Here is a 20,289-nt window from a genome sequence, read left to right as displayed (position 1 = left end):
GTCGCACAGCGCGTCGTGGTCCAGCAAAATTTCAAATTTGGCAAACGACCGCACCGGACATCTTGCAGAACAGCCGCCCACGCCAAATGCACCCAACCACACGCAGCCATCACGGAGGCTCTTTTGACAGGTCCGGGTGGCGTAATTTTGCAGTCTTCTGCTGCCAGCCACTCGTTGTACTCACGACGGAGCAGAACCTTAAAATTAAGGCGAAGGTCCGGGCTTGTTTCATGACCACGTCGCACTTCAATGGCAGGGACCGATCACGCATTTCAGTGACGCACGCCGCAAGCTTAGCCTACAGCTCCGGAAAGCGTCCAGACTTCGGCACGTGGGAAAAATGTCACTTGCCGTCACAGGGTGAAAATATCGCTTCGCTGCAGTCGCCACTCTCGCACTACCCATTTAGAAACATCAAAATTGCGGCCCGCTCCGCAGTGATTTGTTTCTTCGGCGTAAAGCATGGCAGCCCCCTTGAACGCTGCTGTGAACAAGTGCCGAATGATTAGTGGGCCTGCAGCACTCATGACAACTGGGGAAGCATAGAAGTAGCACGTAGCCGGCAGTCAAGTGGAACGCGTCAAAAAGTTGGTCAAACCAATTCCAATGCCTTTAAACAGAGAAAGAGAAACCCGCGAGCGGCGTCTGCTCTTGCATGAACTAACGATACCCCCGCAAGTGCCGCCGTTCTGCGGGTGTCGCCGCAAATGAGAACAGCGGCGCTTCCATCAACTATCGACACCACCCCCCCATGAGTGTTGCATGCACTGTAAGACTCTCAAAAATGTTGAAAAACCCTTACGAAAAGCGAACAAACACGCGGGATAGCGAAAAGATACGGGTAGGGCCATAGAGAAAACATAAAATTGTAACTATGTTGTAGCTCCTGTTGGTATCGCTTTTTTTGGCGGGGCCATGTTTTGGTTTCGATTGTAAGTCGACCCCCCAACTTCAGACTTTCAAATTTAAAAAAAGGGGTCGACTTACAATCGTGTAAATACGGTACTTAGGCTACGTCTAATATAGCTCTCCTTTCCTATACTGGTAGACGAGTTTGCAGCTTGTGAAAATAAGGGGATAAATGAGGAATGTTATGGTTAGGGGTGGCTACACACCTATTGTGCAACTTGACATGGCTGCTGTTAGTGTCTGTGAAATAACATGCCTTTTGTTAATGAATTGGTAAATCCCTGTGCACAAGTCCCAGTGGTCGTAATGTTCAGCTGCACACAGCCCACTGCATGCAATGGTTTCAACATGATGGCACTGCATTCTATAGCACATGCTTGCCCTTAGCCTTTCTGCTGAAATTGCAACGAGGTTGTTTCTGTCGTGGCTTAGCCTGTGCAAGACATTCGGCACTCTGAAAGTTGTTTATTTTTCTCAGCATAATGGGATTTGCCTCTTGGGTTCCCATGTGCTGGTTCCCTCTGGAAGCTAACCTCTTCTGTCTCCCTGCTAACCCGCATGCACCCTGATAGAGTCATCACCCGAAGGAAGGGCACTGCAGAGTCCACAGTCCAGTGCCTCCAGTGGTTTTAGCAGTAGGCACAGCTCGATCGACCAGTTTGGGCCCCTCGAGGGTGAGTGTGATGGGACCTAGGGTGGCTTATGTGCCAAGCACCACTTGCTTGAGACAGTGGGACTGTGGAGGGTTGTCTGCGACTGTCATCATGAGTGCCTACGACCACACTACTGTTTGGTTTAATTCGCCAGAGAATTGTTACATGTAATATGTATGAACACAGGTCCTTGTGGCAACATTTAGAAATGTGCTGCAGGAGCAGAACGATTTAGGGACCACAGCTGGTTGTCCCTGCACTGCACTGTGCAGCCACAATATCTGCATGAGCACTCTCAGCTGACTAACTAATGATGCGGTTTCTCTCTTTTCCTGCCGCACTTCTCTATGCCATTAAGAGTACAAGCAAGCACATTACACACTTGGTCTAAGTACTACTGACTGGGTTCATTTGTCTCCATCTGTATCTTGATTCATCTGACATTCTAATCCTGTTAACCCTATTTTCTTTTTTGCTATTCAATTTAGCTAGCCTGAAAATTATGTGAAGTAGCAATGGTCATGGCCTCGTGTTGACTAGTCGCAGCTAGTAGCCGCCTGGTTCTGTCTCAATGTGGTGCTGGTCGCATGCTGTGCCTTGACCCATCTCGCCTCGCCTCTCTTCACTCTTTGGCCCAGACCTGAGCCCCGTGCAGCAGCAGCTTTCCGAGATGAACCACCGTTACCACCTGCTCGGTGTGCGCCTCTCAGACCGGCAGCAGGAGGCGGACTCGCTATCCGAGGAGCTGCGGACATGCACTGAGGCCATTCGCACGCTGCTAACCTTTGTCAAGAGCCGTAGCGTGCCCCGTGACTTGCCGACAAGCCAGGAGCTGGCACACCAGCAGCTGTCGCTGCTGCGCGAGCTGCAGACAGAGCTTCAGGAGAAGCAACTTGAGGTGGACCGGGCACGCCTTCAGGCCCAGGAACTGCTGCGGCGCCGACCACAGGCACCCGGAGCCGACGCCCTTCAGGCGCAGCTGGACGAGCTGCTCAGCCGGTGGCAAGGGCTGCAGGGGGCACTGCGCTCGCGCCTCCTCCTGATACAGTTGCTGAAGGAGTTCCAGGTTGGTTGGCACACACAGCTGGCATGACAGCAGGGGCTTGTTGGCATCACATCTGAACAAATTGTCTCTGCCACAACTGCTTTTTTGCAGGCAGAGGGCTAATGGACATCTTCATACACACAAAGTGGTGTATACATGGCTAATAGAACAGGGAACACATGAATTTGCATTCAAGGGCCTCTAAATGACTCAGCATCTGGGCTGACACTAAAGTGTTTGACAAAATGAAATTTTCTTGAGGGCAGCTATGCGACATCACATGTTGTGACGTTCAAGTTTATCTGTTGCAAGTAATTGTTGCTTAAAAACAGTCAGTGTCCCTTCCATATTGTTTGTAAATGGGTGTAGTTACAGCAATTCAAGTTTTTCAAGATGGTTTACAGACACACATACATTGCAGATGTGCATTTTTGGCTGGCCATTGTAGTCAGTGAAAAGTATTGTGTGTAAAAAACTGCTTTTGCCTTCATTTCTGCAGGATACCCACGATCTTCTGCACAACTGGCTCATCCAGAAGGACAAGATGTTCCAGGTGTTGGGTCCAATTGCAACTGAGCCACGCCTGGTGGCTGCCCAGACACAGCAGGTGTTGTGTATGCGCGACGAGCTTACATCACAGGAGCCCCTGCTTCGCCGCTTCACAACCTGCGCACATGAACTGCTGGACCAGCTGGACGACAAGGATGGTCCAACAGAACGCCGCCTTCGTGAACAGCTGGATGGCATAAAACGCCACTGGGCTGAGATGGTGTCAAGGCTGGAGGAGCGGGAGCGTGCACTGGGGGCAGCCACTGGAGCTTCTTCCGAGTTCCAAGCAGCTCTGGCCCGGCTCTTGGACAGTTTGCAGGTAGAGGCTTCGCTTGAGTCATCTGCTGCTTCCGCACTTACAGCAGAACATGACGCAGTCCATGATCTTTGAACTTGTAGCGCTAGAAGAGAGGCTGCTTTGCAGGAGCTTTATTTTAGGAAGGTACTATGTCTGTATCATAAATTTATTGTGATGGTTTGGTGGCCAGCTACAGTGGAATCTCATTGATACAATCTGTATGAGCACTGGAAAATCATATGTATCATAAAAAAATTGTATTACCCAAAGCTAGGTCAAAAAGGTACGAAAATAGGTGCACTCTGTGTCAAATTCAACAGCAAAGGTCTGTGTGGTGTGTAGTGATTCTGCTCCACAGTTTGAGCCAAACGGTATCATGTCCCACGCGCGGTGTTTCAGTTCTACATCTTGTACTGACTACAGATCCGCAAAGTATGTATGTACGCGTCCTTGACTGCATGAGTGACCACAGTGTTATCCACTGCAAGTATACCATAAAACATGAAGTACCTTGTAATGCAAAGAAAACCATATACAATTACAACAGAGAGGATGTACGCGCACTAAATAATGATCTGCTAATATTTTCTACACAGATCTTAATGACCTTTTCTGAGTGTGATACGAATGAAAACTGGCAGATCTTTCAAAGGACGCTCACTGAACTAAAGAAAAGATATATTCCAAGAAATACTATCACATCTTCAAATAAAAATACATGGTTTACAACACATGTTAAGCGGTGCATTAATAAGAAGGAAAGAATGTACTCAAAGGCAAAGCATTCGACCTCTGCCGACGACTGGCAGTGCTTTCTCGAACAGGCAAGACTTTGCAAAGCAGAAATTGAAGCAGCAAAGGAAAAGTTTTACAACTATGACTTATCTCAAATGTTAAAAATCAACTGCAAAAATTTTGGGAAGTAGTAAATCCGAAACCATTATCATCATCCCTTGTGTCGATAACCAAAGATGGTGAGCCTCTTCTGCAGTCCAATGTTGCAGAAGAATTAAACACTTTTTTGTGTTCGGTTTTCACATCAGAAGAACCAGTGCCACCAGATCTGAACTTTTTCAGCTTAAATACTTCAATGAATGGCCTCACAGTCACTCGCGAAGGCGTAGAAGCCGCTATAGATCGTCTACCAGTTAATTCAGCACCCGGAACAGATGACATCTGCACAAAATTGCTAAAGCTTATGAAACCAGCTGTGTCACGTATCTTGGTTGCTATTTTTCAACACTCAGTTGATACAGGATGCTTGCCTGACGCCTGAAGGAGTGCACGCATGATTCATATCTTTAAGTCATGGTGATCCCTCTTTAGTCTCAGACTACAGGCCCATTTCACTAACAAGCATATGTTGTAAATTACTAGAGCACATCATATCATCCGCCGTAAGAAATTTCTAACAGATCACAATTTCTTCTCTAGCAATCAGCATGGTTTCCTTCGTAGTCATTCCTGTGAAACTCAACTATACGAATTAGTAACTGACCTCCACGAAGCCGTTCATGGTGGACTAAAAGTAGATGCTATATTGATTTTGCAAAGGTATTTGACAAAGTTCCGCACATCCGCTTATTAATGAAGCTAACGAATCTTAACATAAATAGTAGGATTATAAATTGGATAGCTCATTTTTTAACCAATCGAAGTCAGTCTACGTGACCGGGTACTCACCTTCACTTTCGCATGTAAAATCCGGTGTACCACAGGGTTCGGTCCTGGGTCCAATATTGTTTCTGATCTATAACAATATAGGAAACGCTTTATCTTCCACTATCAGGTTATTCACAGACGACTGTATCATTTACAGACGAATTAGTAACGTCGAAGACAAGAACTCATTACAGGTAGACCTCGACAAACTCGCATTTTGGTGTTGGCGGTGGCAAATAGAAATTAACATTTCTAAAACTAAGGCCATGACGTTCACGAGAGCACATCGAGCACGGAATTGAGCTACTACACAACTCAGGGAATCCGTGTTGAGAAAGTATCCACATTTAAATATCTAGTTCATTTATCCTCTGATTTATCTTGGAACTAGCACATTAAAACCATAACCAGTAAGGCATCCAAAACACTCGGCTTCATTAAATGTAACTTATACTTGGCGAACTCTGCTACCAAGTTATTAGCATGCATGTTGGTTCAAAGATAGAATACGCATCCATTATTTGAAATCCGCATCAAACTTATCTGATCGATCAACTCGAAGCAATACAAAATAAAGCAGCAAGATATATCACAAATAAATACTCTCGAAACTACGGTGTTACGGATATCAAGGAATCACTTTCATTGCCCTCTCTTCAAAACTGCCGACTAACAACATTATTATCACATTTTCACGCGCTTTATCATAGTAAATCCCTGTTCCACGACTCTTACATCAATGCAGCTCATAGTATCTTTCAGAGTTTTGATCACCCATTTAAAGTGCAACCCTTTTTTGCTCGCACTAATCTGTATCGTCATTCACCATTACTTTTGGCAATATATCATTCGAATAAACTTCCGAGGGACATTGTATCTGCCATTAACCATGAGGTTTTTGTTAACAAGTTAAAGATTTTCCTAAATGTGTGATTATTTCTGTGTTGAGTGCTTACTTACGTATGCTATTCTTTCTGTATATAATTATGTCACTGTATCTTACCAATGTTCTATTTTACACGCTTGTAATTGTAACTGGCTCCCTCCTATGTAATGCCTGAATGGGCCTTTAGGGTATATGAATAAATAAATAACACATTATGTGGAGTAGCATCACTTGAGGCCACACGAACCACAGCCAACGCACTTTTATTTAGCAACATTAAAACAGTTCGTCAGTTTGCACTGAAGTTTCTTTTCAGTGTCTGTAAAAAATTTCGTCGAGAGGTTAAGAAAGGAAGCTGCCATTTTCTCACTCAGCTGAGCATCAGCGTGCTGCCAGGCCGTGTGGCCGCACTTCCCAGCAGCATTTACCAATGGTGGCGTGCCACGTGCGTGTTGTCTCTAGTGTGGATTAAAGTCCCTCCATAGACATTTGCCCCGACCAGGTTAAGTACCGCCAACCTGTCCTCCTCCTGCACGCTACTCTCCCACTCACTCCCTTAGCTTCCGGCTTCAAGCGGAACTTGCGTAGCTGCAGCTTCCTGTTCCGAGTGCAAGTGACGCTATGTTTTTTAGCGTTGTTTACTTTCGCATCGATGGAGAGGCTTTAATTGCACCACCTGCGGTTTAAACTATGAATGCGATTCCAGCAAAGAACCTCCGCCTATTGTAACCAGCGATATGCTTGTGTTCGCTGCTTCGCGTCAACCTGCGACGGGTTGTGCTACGAGCGACAACGTACAGTGGAATGTAGTGCCTGGGCGCTTGGAGACCACTGTCGTTTTTCGTGCATTTGGAAAACAGCGACCGCGAACTACTACTTCAGCGGAATACAACAGCTTGTCCCCTTTGCATTCTTCTTATGGTGACTGCCACAGCTCTGCTAAGCACATGCGGGTGTCTCACCATCGTCTAACAGTAGTCGAAGTGGAAATTCCCGCAGCTCAACTCCAGAAAGCGGAAACGCCGGAACCGAATTTGGTGTGAGGGGAAAAGGCGGCGCACAAAAAAGGTTGTCGCTACTTAATAAAGCGGCGGTGGCGCGTGGATGGAGGGGCTTTAGTGTGGATGGGGCTCAACACATTGTTTGTGGGTCGCTGGAATGGTATTTAGGCTGGTGCACTGGAATATAAAGCTACAAGTTTTAAAAATACCAGTAAGAGCCCACTTCTGTATTGTCCAATTTCAGGTGAAGATGCGATTGCAATAACCATACGAAAATGCATTGCTCCTGTGGGACGTTGCCCAGGAAAAGAAAAAGAAATATATTAATATCCTGAAATACATGCAAAATCGTATTGAGATTGCACTGCATATTTATGTGCTTGATGTAAAGAGGAATAAGAAATGTGATGGATGTGATGGCCATGGAATTAGTTGCACTGTTGCAGGTGGTGGTACTCACTCGGGCTACGAATGAACTCCAGTACAAGCATCTAAGCAATTTGAAATGAGACATAGGCATGGCATGCTAAGAAGTTCTGAAGCGGCAACACATGAGCATTGCTGTAACAATGATCCTTGTTACTGTGCAGTAATAAAAAAAATGTAATTAAATTGCTTTAGTTGTACAAAATAGACAGCAAATTTTTTTCTAGTTTCAGATAAGATTGTTTAGCCCTGTGGCATCCAGTTGTAAACAGCCAAAGCATTGTTGTTCCTGTAAAGTAGTAGTTCAGACCTTGTATCACAGAAAGGAGATGAGCAGAAACGTGCCTTGTTCAATTTGAAGGTCGCCCCACATTCTGTGGTCATATATGGCTAGGCATGAGTGCACCAATCCACTATTTTATGTGCAACTGTCTGCATACATTTCTTCATTCGGAGATTGCTGCGTTCTTTGGACAGCAGTAGTCAACCGAAATTTTCAATTTCAAGGCAAATTCGAATAATTGAAACCAAGTGCAATTCAAACCAATCATTTTTTTAATGCGATTACTATTGGTTTTGCAGAAATGCAATTTGTTTCACCAACCAGACATATGAAAATTTTTTTTTTTAGATTGGCAAGTTTATTGCACAGCAAATAATGCGCAGGAAAATTGTGCTTTGGGGTCAACAAAATTCTCCAGTGCTGCACGTTTGTTTGGCAGTATCACGGCAGTTATTTAATGATGTCATGAAGGAAGGGAAGCTGCATGACATGTCCGGGGGACAACGACACCTTCCTACATGTCACAATTTGTTCAGAGTCGCTCACTGGACACACCTGTGTCTGATATTGGCAGGCATCTCTTCTCAAGTCGAGCCAACAGTGGGCACCACTGTGAAAACTTGCTGTGGGCTTCCCGATTTGAGAACTCCTCACCATTAGTGCCAACTGCGGTCAATGCTTGCGGCGCCTATGACCGCACGGAGCGCATTCCCCGCTTTTGTCTGGAGCGCAGATTGGCCTTAAGGAGCTGACGATAGCCTGTGGAAACCACCAGCCATAAAGATCGAAAAAGCCTCCTGTTTACTGGAATAGCACTAGAAAGCATTACTTTCTAAGCAATGGAAGATTGCCATTAAGCACAGTGTGACCCACTATTAAACTGAAAAGCCCATTGGTATTTAGCACAACTTCGCTATTTCAAACATTCTGTCGACAAAAAATATTTTCCAGACCTTCGTATACGCACTGAGTAGTTATGAGTGGTGGCATACTAATTTGGTGTTCCCTTTAATAAGAGTAGAACATACATCCACATTCATCGGTACATAAGTTACTGACAGCTAGCAAGATTCTTGTTAAGTAATGTGATTAGCCTCCTGAGCATGTGCAGCACTGTTTTTTGCATAAAATTTGGAAGGATAGAAGTTTGTGTTAAATCTAGTGTTCAATGTTTGATTCGATATTCAGCTGTTTTGTATGTGTGGGTTTGGGGGGGGGGGGGGGCGACATTTGATTCAATATTCATTCGAAATCTACTATTCGGTATTTGCACAACCCTGCTTTCCACAGTGCTGACATGGAAGGAGCCTCTTCAGAAGCTTTCACTGTTTAGAACATAAATGAGTTCCTTTGTGTTGAAATTTTCCTTGCTTCTTTTAAAGCCAGTTTTAAACCAGTTTGCCATTGGAGCATCCTGGTGGTACACAATTGCTTTAGAGTGACCTTAGGTTCTCAAGACATTGCCAAGCTTGTTACTTCGTCATATTTGTAGTTTCTAAACAGTGTCTTTAGCACAGTAGCTGCATTTACATGGACTTCAAGAGTATCACATCAAATGCTCCTAGCAAGGGTAGCTTGAAATGGAGAATGTGCATTGCTACAGCCCGTGTAAATAAAAGCATATCGTATTGGGAATTATGGCAATGCATTCACATCGAGATGACAACTGTCCAACCAATTGGCTGGTTGCTGCTGCACTGCAGAACTGCAAAACAAAAATGGCAGCTTACAGTGCAAGTCGCACACGATTTTTCACTTGTGAGTACATTACACGAGTACATTACATGCATTGAAACAGTGTCTGCTTTGTAAATAATAAATAAGATTAACATCGGTGAGTGACTTGCTTCGTTGCATCAACGTAGTTAAGTCCACCTTGAGGAGCTGCAGACCATGACGGCCGTGCTTGGCTACCACTGCACATGGCAACAGTTGCAAACACACTGTGAAATTTTTATATCTTTATACACTACAGTAAGTTTCCGCAAAATAAACATTGTGTAAGTTTGTCTTTGCAGACAAATGAAGGAGAACCTAACAGAATGTAGCCTACACTCTGCAGGTACTTTTGGTAACGTGTCCTACTTTTGGTGCATTTTTCAATGTGACAGCAAAAGCACACTTGTCGGAAGTGAGAGCTCTAGCTTTTATACTTGACACTGGATGGTGCTAGTTGGCTGGACAGGAAAATGCGCATTCATGTAAATCGTGGAGTATGAGTAAATGCGATACAGTAAATTAATACGATATGCTTCTACTGTATCAATGTAAGTGCAGCTACTGTTGGTAGTTGAGCTGATGGTTTTGGGTAGCCATAAGCGCCAGCAGTGACCCTATGACAGTTTCCCCTGTTTTATTCATGTGCTTCACTGCACAACAAATATGCTTTACCGCAATACATTTAGCTGACCTAAACAAATGGCAACAGCATTTTTTTTGTTGTTGTTGTTGTTCAACTATTTCGAATAGTAAAACTGCCCTTTCGAATGAATCCTAATACCAACTGATTCGAATTGAGCATTGGGGGTTTAGTCTAGTTGCACATCTCTAGTAGATTACATGTTAGTGCATTTCCTCGTTGGTTACACATTGGCCTTTGATACATTCATTAACAAAAACAGTGCTTGTTTAACACTGTGCACACAAACCGTTGTTTAGGGACTTGCCAGAAGTCTTACACAGCTGTTTTTCTGTTCTCACATTTATACCAGTACTTACTTAATTTCGGTGCATTCAATATTGCACGCTCCTGCGTTTAAGCCAACATCTGAAGTTGAAAGGTTCGTTAAGAAGACTCTCATGTCAAGTGTTCTTCACTTTTCCGAGATCCCAAGTGATCCTTATCTGTGTCGATGCCTGCAGGGTGTTGGTGACGACTTCGAACACCTCTCTGAGGCTGGAGATTGCGAAGCCCAACTTCATCGCTTGGCAACCCTGGAGGAACGCCTCGATGCCCAGCGACCACCGCTGGCTGAAGCCGAAGCCCGAGCTGAGAACCTCTGTGAGCTGCTGTCAGATGCAGCCTCACGCTCTGAGGTCAGGGCCCGCTTGGGAAGTGCCCAGAAGCTCTACAATGGCCTCAGTCGCAAGATCAGTGAGTTGGTCACAGATTACTCATTACCAAAGATGTACATACTTTCTGCTAGGTTTTGTTTATGGAATCGCTGGTAGCTGCACACTTCAAAACACAAGACTTGCGTAAGAGCTTTCACTGTTCAGTATTAGCTATGCACTTATTATTTCTCCTACCAATACAGAGTTACTGCAGATAAACATGCTAGCTCACTTTCTCTCCAGAAACCAGACTTAATTAGAGATTGAGCATCGTTCAAGAACTGTTTCATTGTATCAATAGTTAACGTAACAGAAGTGTGTTTAATCTATGAGAACCCAAACAAAGGTTTTGAAAGTCTGCAACAAGGTTTGAGACCAGGCTAGTGGGTGTTTTTCTGTCCTGTTCACGTGTGCGCTGTAATTTTCAGTTTCGGAAGTGTTGCTTTTATCAGAAAGAGCGTGCCAATATTGCGTTATGCTTACTTTGCATTGAAAGCTCATGCTCATTCACCTCTTATTCTCAGACAACCGTAAGGCTGAATTGGAGTCGTCCTTGAAGGAGGACCGAGGCTTCTTCTCGAACTGTGATAGCATTCAGGAGTGGCTTCGTGGCATCCAGCTCAGCCTTGCTCCCGACCTGAAGATCTCGGCCGACACTGACATTCTGCACCAGCAAGTCACCGAGTTTGAGGTGCGGCACTTCTGTATGCAATCTCTATTTAGCATTCAATGTGAGCACTGTAAAGTGCATTATGGTCTTTGCTTAGATTCTAGGGCAAGTAGCTGTGGGTCCTTGTTAGTTGTAGATCTAATAAGATTCTGTGTGACTACCATAATAGCTGACAAAAGGAAATGTGTGACCAGAGATGTGTGTATAAAGATTGGTTACTAGTGTGCCCCGGAGCTCTTGCTTTAGAATGCTTGTGCATCACTTGAATAAAAACCTGGTGGAGCCCTTGTTATGTTTGCCGTATTCGCCGAAGATTGGATACCGGGGTCATTGTGATATTGATGTCAAAAGTCATTCCAGTGAGTCAACGTGGGCACTGTGATGCTGACAGTGATGCCAAATTAGAGGTTGTTGTGAGAATGATACGGTGAAGAGTTTTCCAAAACTTGATTGAAAGATGCTAGGACCTGGAGGAGCTTTACCTTGCAAACTGGGGCCATGGAGCTCTCCCCGGTCATCAGTGAAACACTGGGTCTGGCATGCTTGCTTCCTCCGTTCCAAGATCAGCATGGGGGCTGCGCATGGGCTTTGTGTCAACCTTCTCCTCCTCGGAGGCGGCATGCTGTGGTAATGCTGACTACCAGACTGGCTAACTGGAACATTACCCGTTTCCCTAGCGAATGATCCAGGGAAGATGGAAGGATTTCTAAGAGACATCCTGAGCGTGTGGAGTGTGCTATCCCAGAATGACGTAGTCTCCTCTGACATGTAGCCTGTAGCTGTTTGCTATGTGTACTGCGCTCGATGCTTTGATGCTTCTGCTAGTATGAGTATCTTGTGACGCGCAAGACCCGCGGCAAGCCAGCCCAAGACCCATGACGAGGAGCCGCGGTTCTCGGAGGCCAGGCGCGGGATCGACGGTAGTTGACTGAGCGACGAACAGGTGGCGTGAGTGCGGCCAGGCGCGGGATCGACGGTAGTTGACTGAGCGACGAACAGGTGGCGTGAGTGCGGAGAGGACAGCGGCGCGAGCGTGCGAGCGTGCGGGGGGAGAGTGGCAAAAGGGAGAACTCGGAGTGTGGTTGTGTGGTGCGGAAGGTTGGCGTTCGGGAAATAAAGCGGTAGTTCGGGACCACGTGTGGCGTGTCGTCGATCGTGACAACTGGGGGCTCGTCCGGGATCTACGTGGACATGGAGACAGTGGACGTTCCCGAACAATTGGTACAGCATCTGCTGGGGCAGACGAGCGGATCTACCATGGAACGCGAGCAAATCGCAGCAGCTGTCAGACAAAGACTGATGGCGGCCGAGGCAGTGCCTATGGGTTCTACGACAACGGCGGCGGCGGTTCAACCGGTGAGCGACTGCGCTCCGCGCTCCACAGGAGGTCAGCCAGGTCAGCCTCCAAGGTTTAAGGGGTTCAACGACCATCAGTCCCCCGAGGAATTTTTGGACCGGCTTGAAACGTTTTGTTTGGTCAGCGGTGTCGCAGCTGACAAGAGGCTTACGCACATTGTGCCTGCTGCGCTGGAAGGTAGCGCGAAGTTGTGGTGGCGATTCGTGAACTCGTTTGCGTCGTGGGAGGAGTTCACTGCGGCGTTTATTGCGGAATTCTCCTCCATTGACGCGAAGCGCCGCTTGAAACAAGAGCTGAAGCACCGGACGCAACATCCCCAAGAAAATTTAAAGGAATTTATTTATACCATCGCGGCCTACTACGACCGGATTGGCGGCGAAGTGCCCGAGTCGGAAAAGGTTGACCGCGTGCTGCGGCAGATGCACCCGCAACTCCAGGATCTGGTGGAGGGAAGACAGTTCAGCAGTCTCGCGGAGTTGGCGAAGGCCGCTGACGGTCTCATGGAGCGTTTCTGGAGGCGCATGCAGTACAAGCCACCACCACCCCCGACTGACCAAGTCGCGAGAGACTTGGCCTTCCAATCGACTATAAACGTGGCCGGCGTGCCGGGAACACAACCCGGAGGGTTGATCACAGCGGCTGCCGCACCGTTCCAGTATCCGCCGGCGGCATCCCCCTGGCCGTTGCACCCTGCGGCGATACAGCCCTCCTACCACCGAGACCAATTGCACGGATTGGCCGCATTCGCCACAAGGACGCCACATCTCTCAACGCCGTCACAGCACCAAAGGTACCAGCCGCGTGACCAAAGAGAATTCAACTGCCATCGCTGCGGAGGCGTCGGTCACATGGCCCGCGAGTGCCCTACAGGTCGGCGTGGCGGCCCACCCCGCTGCTACCAATGCAACGGGATCGGACATATCCGCTCTCAGTGTACCGGAAACGGGGGACGGTAGGTGCTACACCGGCAAGCACCTACGAGACTGCGCTGCAAGTAGCGGCCTTGGCCGGCAACAAGGAGCCTCTCCTGGAAGTGCAGATCGGGAGGACGACGTTCCAGGCCCTACTGGACACAGGCTCGAGTGTGAGCTTGCTTGGATTGCCGGCGGCAAGGGTAGCGGTCGAGGCGGGCGCCAAACCCAAGACACAGGAACAAGCACTCCGCCTGGCAACAGGTTGGTCTCAGTCGACGACTTCCCTCAAGTGCAAAATAAAGTGGGCCACAAGCAGCCGCAATCAACGCTTCCTGTGTGTGCCAGACTTGTGTCGGGACATTGTGCTGGGCAGAGATTTTTTAACAGCAACAGGCATCTCTTTACATGTATCGCTGGGTGGGTGGACGATTGGAACCGATCCACAGTGCATGGTGCCATTTGCTAAGCGTGAAAAGGACCCAGCGACAGCACTTGCAATAGAAGATGGAGAGTCGTACCACTTGCACAGCCTCTTTGAAGAAGTGCTTGTAGTTCCAGGCATAGAGAACATGCATCAGGCTGGCACCAGGGAACTACACCCAAGCATGAGTAAAGTTCTCGATGACTTTAGCCATCTGTTTACTACAGTTGCGGGATGTACCACCCTGGCTCAGCACCTCATTGACACGGGGGACAGTGCGCCCGTGAGATGCAAGCTACGTCCAGTGAATGCGAAGAAGCAGAAGATCATTGAGGGCTGTGTGGATGACCTCCTACAACAGGGCCTTATAAGACGAAGCACCAGCCCATGGACTAGCGCCCCAGTGCTCGTTGCAAAGAAGTCTGGAGGCTACCGGCTCGCTGTGGACTACCGTCCATTAAATGCACGCACCCGAGTACCTGCCTACCCAATGCCTCGAACTGACTGGCTGCTAGCGCAGTTGGGCCGAGCAATGTGGTTTTCCAGCTTTGATCTCTCCCAAGGGTTTTTCCAAATTCCTGTTTGCAAGGCTGACATAGCTAAAACGGCCTTCATTTGCCATCAAGGTACATTTGAATTTACGAGGATGCCCTTCGGGGTGGCACGTGGTCCAGCAACTTTTCAAACCCTAATGGACCAGGTGCTGCAGGGAATCAATCACCACTTTGCTATGGCATTTTTAGATGATGTCTTTGTATACTCAGAGACACTGGAGAAACATGTTGAACATGTAAGGGAAGTGCTACAACGCATTGAGGGTGCTGGCCTTACGATTAATCCAGATAAAGTACAGGTCTGCCGTCAGTCCCTCAAGTTTTTAGGTCACATCATCTCCCCTGGGCAGTGCAGACCAGATGAGGACAAGGTGCGTGCAGTGCTGGATTACCCTAGACCCAGTACAGTTAAGCAGCTGCAAGCCTTCCTGGGACTTGCCGGCTACTATAGAAGCTTCATCCCTCACTTTTCACTGACGGCACATTCACTGACCAACCTTTTGAAGAAGAACGAGCCATGGCAGTGGGAGGAGTGCCAAGAACAGGCTTTCACTGCACTCAAGCAGGCCTTAGCTCAGTATGCTGTTATAAGCCTCCCAGATCTAAATCGACCCTTTGTGGTGGAGACAGATGCAAGTGGCATTGGCATTGCAGCTGTGCTGCTGCAGGCTGGCCCTGATGGTCTGCAGCCTGTTTCCTTCATTAGCAGAGTCCTTACAGCAGCCGAGAGCCATTATACTGTCCAGGAGTGGGAATGCCTGGCAGTAGTCTGGGCAGTGGACAAGTTCAGGGCATATCTTGAATTTACAGAGTTTGAAATACACTGTGACCACTCCTCCCTGGCATGGATGTTTCATACCGACCAAGCTTCACCCAGGGTCAAGCGTTGGGTTCTTCGGCTGCAGGGCTTCAACTGCCGAATCAAGCACAGACGAGGGCTGGCAAACATACCCGCTGATGCCTTGAGTAGAGCCCCTCTCCAGTGTGAAGACAACCCAAGTGACAACCTACATGAGACGCTGTTCCCCATTGCTGCTCCAGAACCTGAAGGCAAAATTACATTTGATGAAGTAGCTGTGGCCTCGGAGGTTGACTCTTCGCTGCTGAGTGACACAACACAGCTGGTACAAGAACAGGCTCGTGATGACCGCCTCTTAAAGCTGAAGGCAGTGGTCCAAGGGACTCAGCTCCCAAGTTCGGACCCTGATCATCGCCTCTTTCGTGATCTGGCCGAAACAACGGAACTGCAGCCAAGCGGATTGCTGGTTCAGCAAAGAGGCAACCAGAAGGTAGCGTGGTTACCTAGTCACTTGCGGCAGCTGGCACTGAAGGTGGCCCACGACCATCCCACTGCAGGCCATGCTGGATTTTTCAAAACTCTGAGGCGTGTGGCTGCACGATTCGTCTGGCTGGGCATGCGAGCAGATATATCAAAGTATGTGCAGTGCTGTACTGTCTGTCAGCGCACAAAAGCTCGGCGCAAGAAACCAGAGGGCCTCATGAGCAGTCAGTGGGCAACATCACCCATGGAAGAGCTCAGTGTTGACATTATCGGGCCCTTGCCATCTACACCCCGGGGCCACAAATACTTGCTGGTAGTTATTGACAAATTTACGAAGTTCCCAGAGCTTTTCCCTCTACGAGCAGCAACAAGTGCGAAAATACTGGAGTGCATGGTGCAAGTCTTCTGCCGCCATGGCACACCTGTGGCCATCACCAGTGACAATGGCAAGCCCTTTGTTAGCACACTATGGCGCAACCTCTTGAAACACTGGGGCATCAAAGATCGCCACACAGTGCCTTACCGGCCGGCTGGCCAAATGGTGGAGCGTCACAATGGCACAATTAAGCAGTGTCTACGGGCATACTGCTCCAACCACAAAGACTGGGACCGGCACATACCTGAGATCGCCCTTGCCATGCGTACTGCCGAGAGTGTTGTCACCGGATATACTCCAGCATTGTTGTGTTACGGCCGTGAGTTGCGCACCCCATGGGAACCTACAAGCGACAAGGAAGACACAGAGCCTCCAAAAGCAGCACACCATGCACTTGCTGCGGAACTCCAGCGGTGCCTTGGAGAGGCCCTCCAGTATGCTCGGTCACATCAGGCAGCTGCTTGGAAGGTGCAGAAATCCTGTTACGACCGTCATCGTCAGGCAACAACCATCAAAGAGGGTGACCTTGTGCTCCTGGATTCCCATACCTTGAGTGATGCGGCCAAGGGCGTTTCGGCGAAATTGGCACCGCGGCGAAGTGGACCTTATTGTGTAATCAAACGATTAGGTGACAATAACTTTGTTTTGAGCGATCCTGCTACAGGACGTCATCGAACTACTGCCCATGCTGATCAGTTGATGCTCTACCATGAGCCATGGCCCCTCCCTACCAGCACAGCTTCACGATTCGAGGGGGGGGAGAGTTGTGACGCGCAAGACCCGCGGCAAGCCAGCCCAAGACCCATGACGAGGAGCCGCGGTTCTCGGAGGCCAGGCGCGGGATCGACGGTAGTTGACTGAGCGACGAACAGGTGGCGTGAGTGCGGCCAGGCGCGGGATCGACGGTAGTTGACTGAGCGACGAACAGGTGGCGTGAGTGCGGAGAGGACAGCGGCGCGAGCGTGCGAGCGTGCGGGGGGAGAGTGGCAAAAGGGAGAACTCGGAGTGTGGTTGTGTGGTGCGGAAGGTTGGCGTTCGGGAAATAAAGCGGTAGTTCGGGACCACATGTGGCGTGTCGTCGATCGTGACAATCTTATGCCTTTTCCTGTAGATAAGTGTGCCCTTTCTCCCCCATGTGAAGAAACCCCCTGTTTTAATACTCCAACCTCCCAATTTCATATTCATCACCAAGTTGGCAACTCTTGTCAGGAACGTTCAGACAATGGTGTCGGCCCTCTTAGCTGCCGTGTCACACTCCAGTAGCGTAGGCCAGCGATGCCATTTTGATATGCACCGGTGGCCTAGGCTTAAAAGCGACCCTCAGTGTGACACCAGACTCCGAGACCACATTCCTCCAAATCTTACACCCTGCTTTCAAAAGGATTTATGTCCTTTTGAATCTATTCACTGCTATGGGTCAGGATATTCGCAGTACTCAGCATAGCTGATCTAGGTGCAGTATTGAGTTCCATAGGTATGTTTCTCAGCGATGAACACTTGTTCTGAAATTGGCTCTTCCCCATGGTTGTAATCTGTGGTAGTGTGAAAGTCAATCTGATTACTTCGTTCCAATTATTAGCAATGACATGCACTGTGATAAGATATAAGGTCGCTGTAAGGATGCACCCGTGTTCTTGATTGTGTGCATCTTTTTTGCTTTACAGCACCCTCTTCCACCTGTACTGTTACAATAGCAAGCCACCCATTTTATTTGTTTTCTTACATTCGGGGCTGAGGTGCCATTACAGATAGGGTGCGATTGCTGTCGGAAATATTTTTAAGGATGTATATAAAAGCAAAAATGTGAAAATATGCAAGTTAAAATGTTAACAAAATAGATAGTATGAATTACTTGATAAGGAGGTTGTGAATGTAGTCTTTGAGGAAGTTGTCTTCCATGAGGATCATGGACAGTGAGAAGTGGTTCCATTCTGTATTATTTGTAACTTCTCAGCAAAAAGAAGTAAGAGCCGTAATTGATGCAGCAGTGAAGAAGATGGGCTTCACATATGTGATATGTTTGTTATCATAATTAGCGTCGTTTGATATAAGTTCATGCTTTAATTACCATATTTAAAAAATCGACGTAAATTAAGGGATGCGATCATTATGCTGGTTAAATTTTGTGGAAAAATTTTTTTTTTTTTTTTCGCTGCAAGATAATGGGTCAACAAACAGGCGGCTGCCGCTGTAACAGTGTGGGACACCAAAACAAAAGTGGCAGCCAGCGGAGCAAGCGAAACGCACCAAATGCAATATTTTTTCTTCTCGTGAGTACATTATGTGCATTGAACCAGTTTGTTCCATTTCAGTAATGAATAATATCTTTGATATTGGCAAATTTGCAGCAATAACATAGCCATGTCCACTTTGAGGGGACAGAAACAGAGATAGGCGCACTTAGCTGCCAGTGACATAGAAACACATGGTGGGCATGCTGCGAAAACTGTGGCATTTGTCTTCACTACTATCCTAATATGGCACGTTTCCGCTAAGGGTGGGCAAATATCTTAGCTGTGTTACAGGAGTCGGCATATGAATAGGGTAGACTTCTAACATATCAATTTAAATGTGGCTACTGTCGTTGCCGCTCACGATTTGTTGCATTCCCAAGAGTGCAGACGAGAGGAATCGAAAGGCGCCTTTTTGTTGTTGTTGACCACAACCATTATAAAACCTACAAACAATAAAGCCAAGGCAAGTTTTGTTGATTTTTTGTTTTCATGGAAGTGCGAAGAGTGATGAAAGGAATGAAATGGGGCATCTACTTAAGAATCAGTTTGGTGCATGCAGACCATTCGGTATGTCTTGAAGAGTTGTTTCGTAGCAGTTGACTGCATTCGACAGATGGTAAGTGTGATCGTCATTAGCTAGACTTGGCACATGACATATCGCTGCGACAAGTTAGGGGTGCGATCATTGCGTGGGAAAGAAAAAAATCAAATTTTGACGACAAAAATCAGAGGTTTGATCATTACGCGAGTGCGATCGTTATGCAAGTAAATATGGTAAGCGTTTCTTAATACAGATGGTATGAAAAAGGGAAGTGTCGGAGTTTATTTTTCTCGAAGTTGAGAGTTGGGAAGCTCATCTGAATTGATGTGAGCAATGCGAGAGTGGCAGCAAGAGTCTCTCCTCTGTGTTCTCCTTGATGCAGCCAGCGTACAAGAGCCTGCTAGACAAGGAGCATGAGGTGCACCTGGTGCTGAGCAAGGGGGCCGACATGGTCACCCGCATGAGCCGCAAGCAGGAGGCCCAACAGCTACGCACACGCCTCGACGGCCTGCGCCGCGGATGGGACCAGCTCCGCAAGGAGGCCACCGACAGGTACTGCACCTCACCAGCACTAGTCTTCTTCACTGCTGGTAGTTTGCACCGGTTTAGCTGGAGTATAAGTTCCCATCCAATGGGGAATTGCATTGCGATGCATTGCACCTATCAGCCCTATTCCCGTAGCATGCACATCTCCTCTCCTATACTTTTTCTGTAGCTATGCATGGCTGTCCATATGAAAGCCATGCACCGTGTCTTATAGGTAATCTTCAGCAAGTGCAAAAGCACAGTCAAGATGGTTAATACCTTGATGCACATTTTGTTCTCGTGTGCATGTCTGGTGTTGGCAGTTGCGCAATCTCAAGTTTTCGGGACTTGGTGCAAAGTATTTGCTCTCATTGCAGCAGCCAGTGTTCTTGGTCGTCGAGTGATATCTTTGCCTGAGCACATGTGACACCGCTGGAACTACGAACCTTACTTCGTGTAGTTGCCTCTTTGCTATCGCCATCAATTCTCCGCCTTTCTGGCAAAACTGCAAGATCAATTTTTAATTGTTTTCTCAGAATGGATTTTTATGTATATTTTTGCACTTTTGTTTTTAATTTGAGGGTGCTATTTGATGATGGCTGCAGGCACTAAGTGCAATCATCCATGACATCCAAGATTTACTGAATAA

The 20,289-nt window shown here is 47.5% G+C and overlaps 1 protein-coding gene across 13 annotated transcripts in view; it reads left to right on the top strand.

Moving 5' to 3' along the window:
• The window catches only part of shot (dystonin-like protein short stop), a 315,979-nt gene that overhangs the window by 228,719 nt on the left and 66,971 nt on the right, over positions 1-20,289 (top strand). For 12 of the 13 annotated variants that reach the window (XM_065424847.2, XM_065424849.2, XM_065424852.2 and 9 more), the window contains 6 exons: positions 1,482-1,583; positions 2,201-2,628; positions 3,107-3,475; positions 10,575-10,806; positions 11,291-11,457; positions 19,498-19,667. In XM_065424847.2, coding sequence (XP_065280919.1) covers positions 1,482-1,583; positions 2,201-2,628; positions 3,107-3,475; positions 10,575-10,806; positions 11,291-11,457; positions 19,498-19,667 — 1,468 coding nt within the window. The remainder of the gene's footprint in view (positions 1-1,481; positions 1,584-2,200; positions 2,629-3,106; positions 3,476-10,574; positions 10,807-11,290; positions 11,458-19,497; positions 19,668-20,289) is intronic. The other variant, XM_065424855.2, reaches the window with a different exon arrangement.

The sequence above is a fragment of the Dermacentor albipictus genome, chromosome 6 (assembly GCF_038994185.2).
Source record: "Dermacentor albipictus isolate Rhodes 1998 colony chromosome 6, USDA_Dalb.pri_finalv2, whole genome shotgun sequence".
NCBI lineage: Eukaryota > Metazoa > Arthropoda > Arachnida > Ixodida > Ixodidae > Dermacentor > Dermacentor albipictus.
This window is presented reverse-complemented; position numbering and strand designations above follow the sequence as displayed.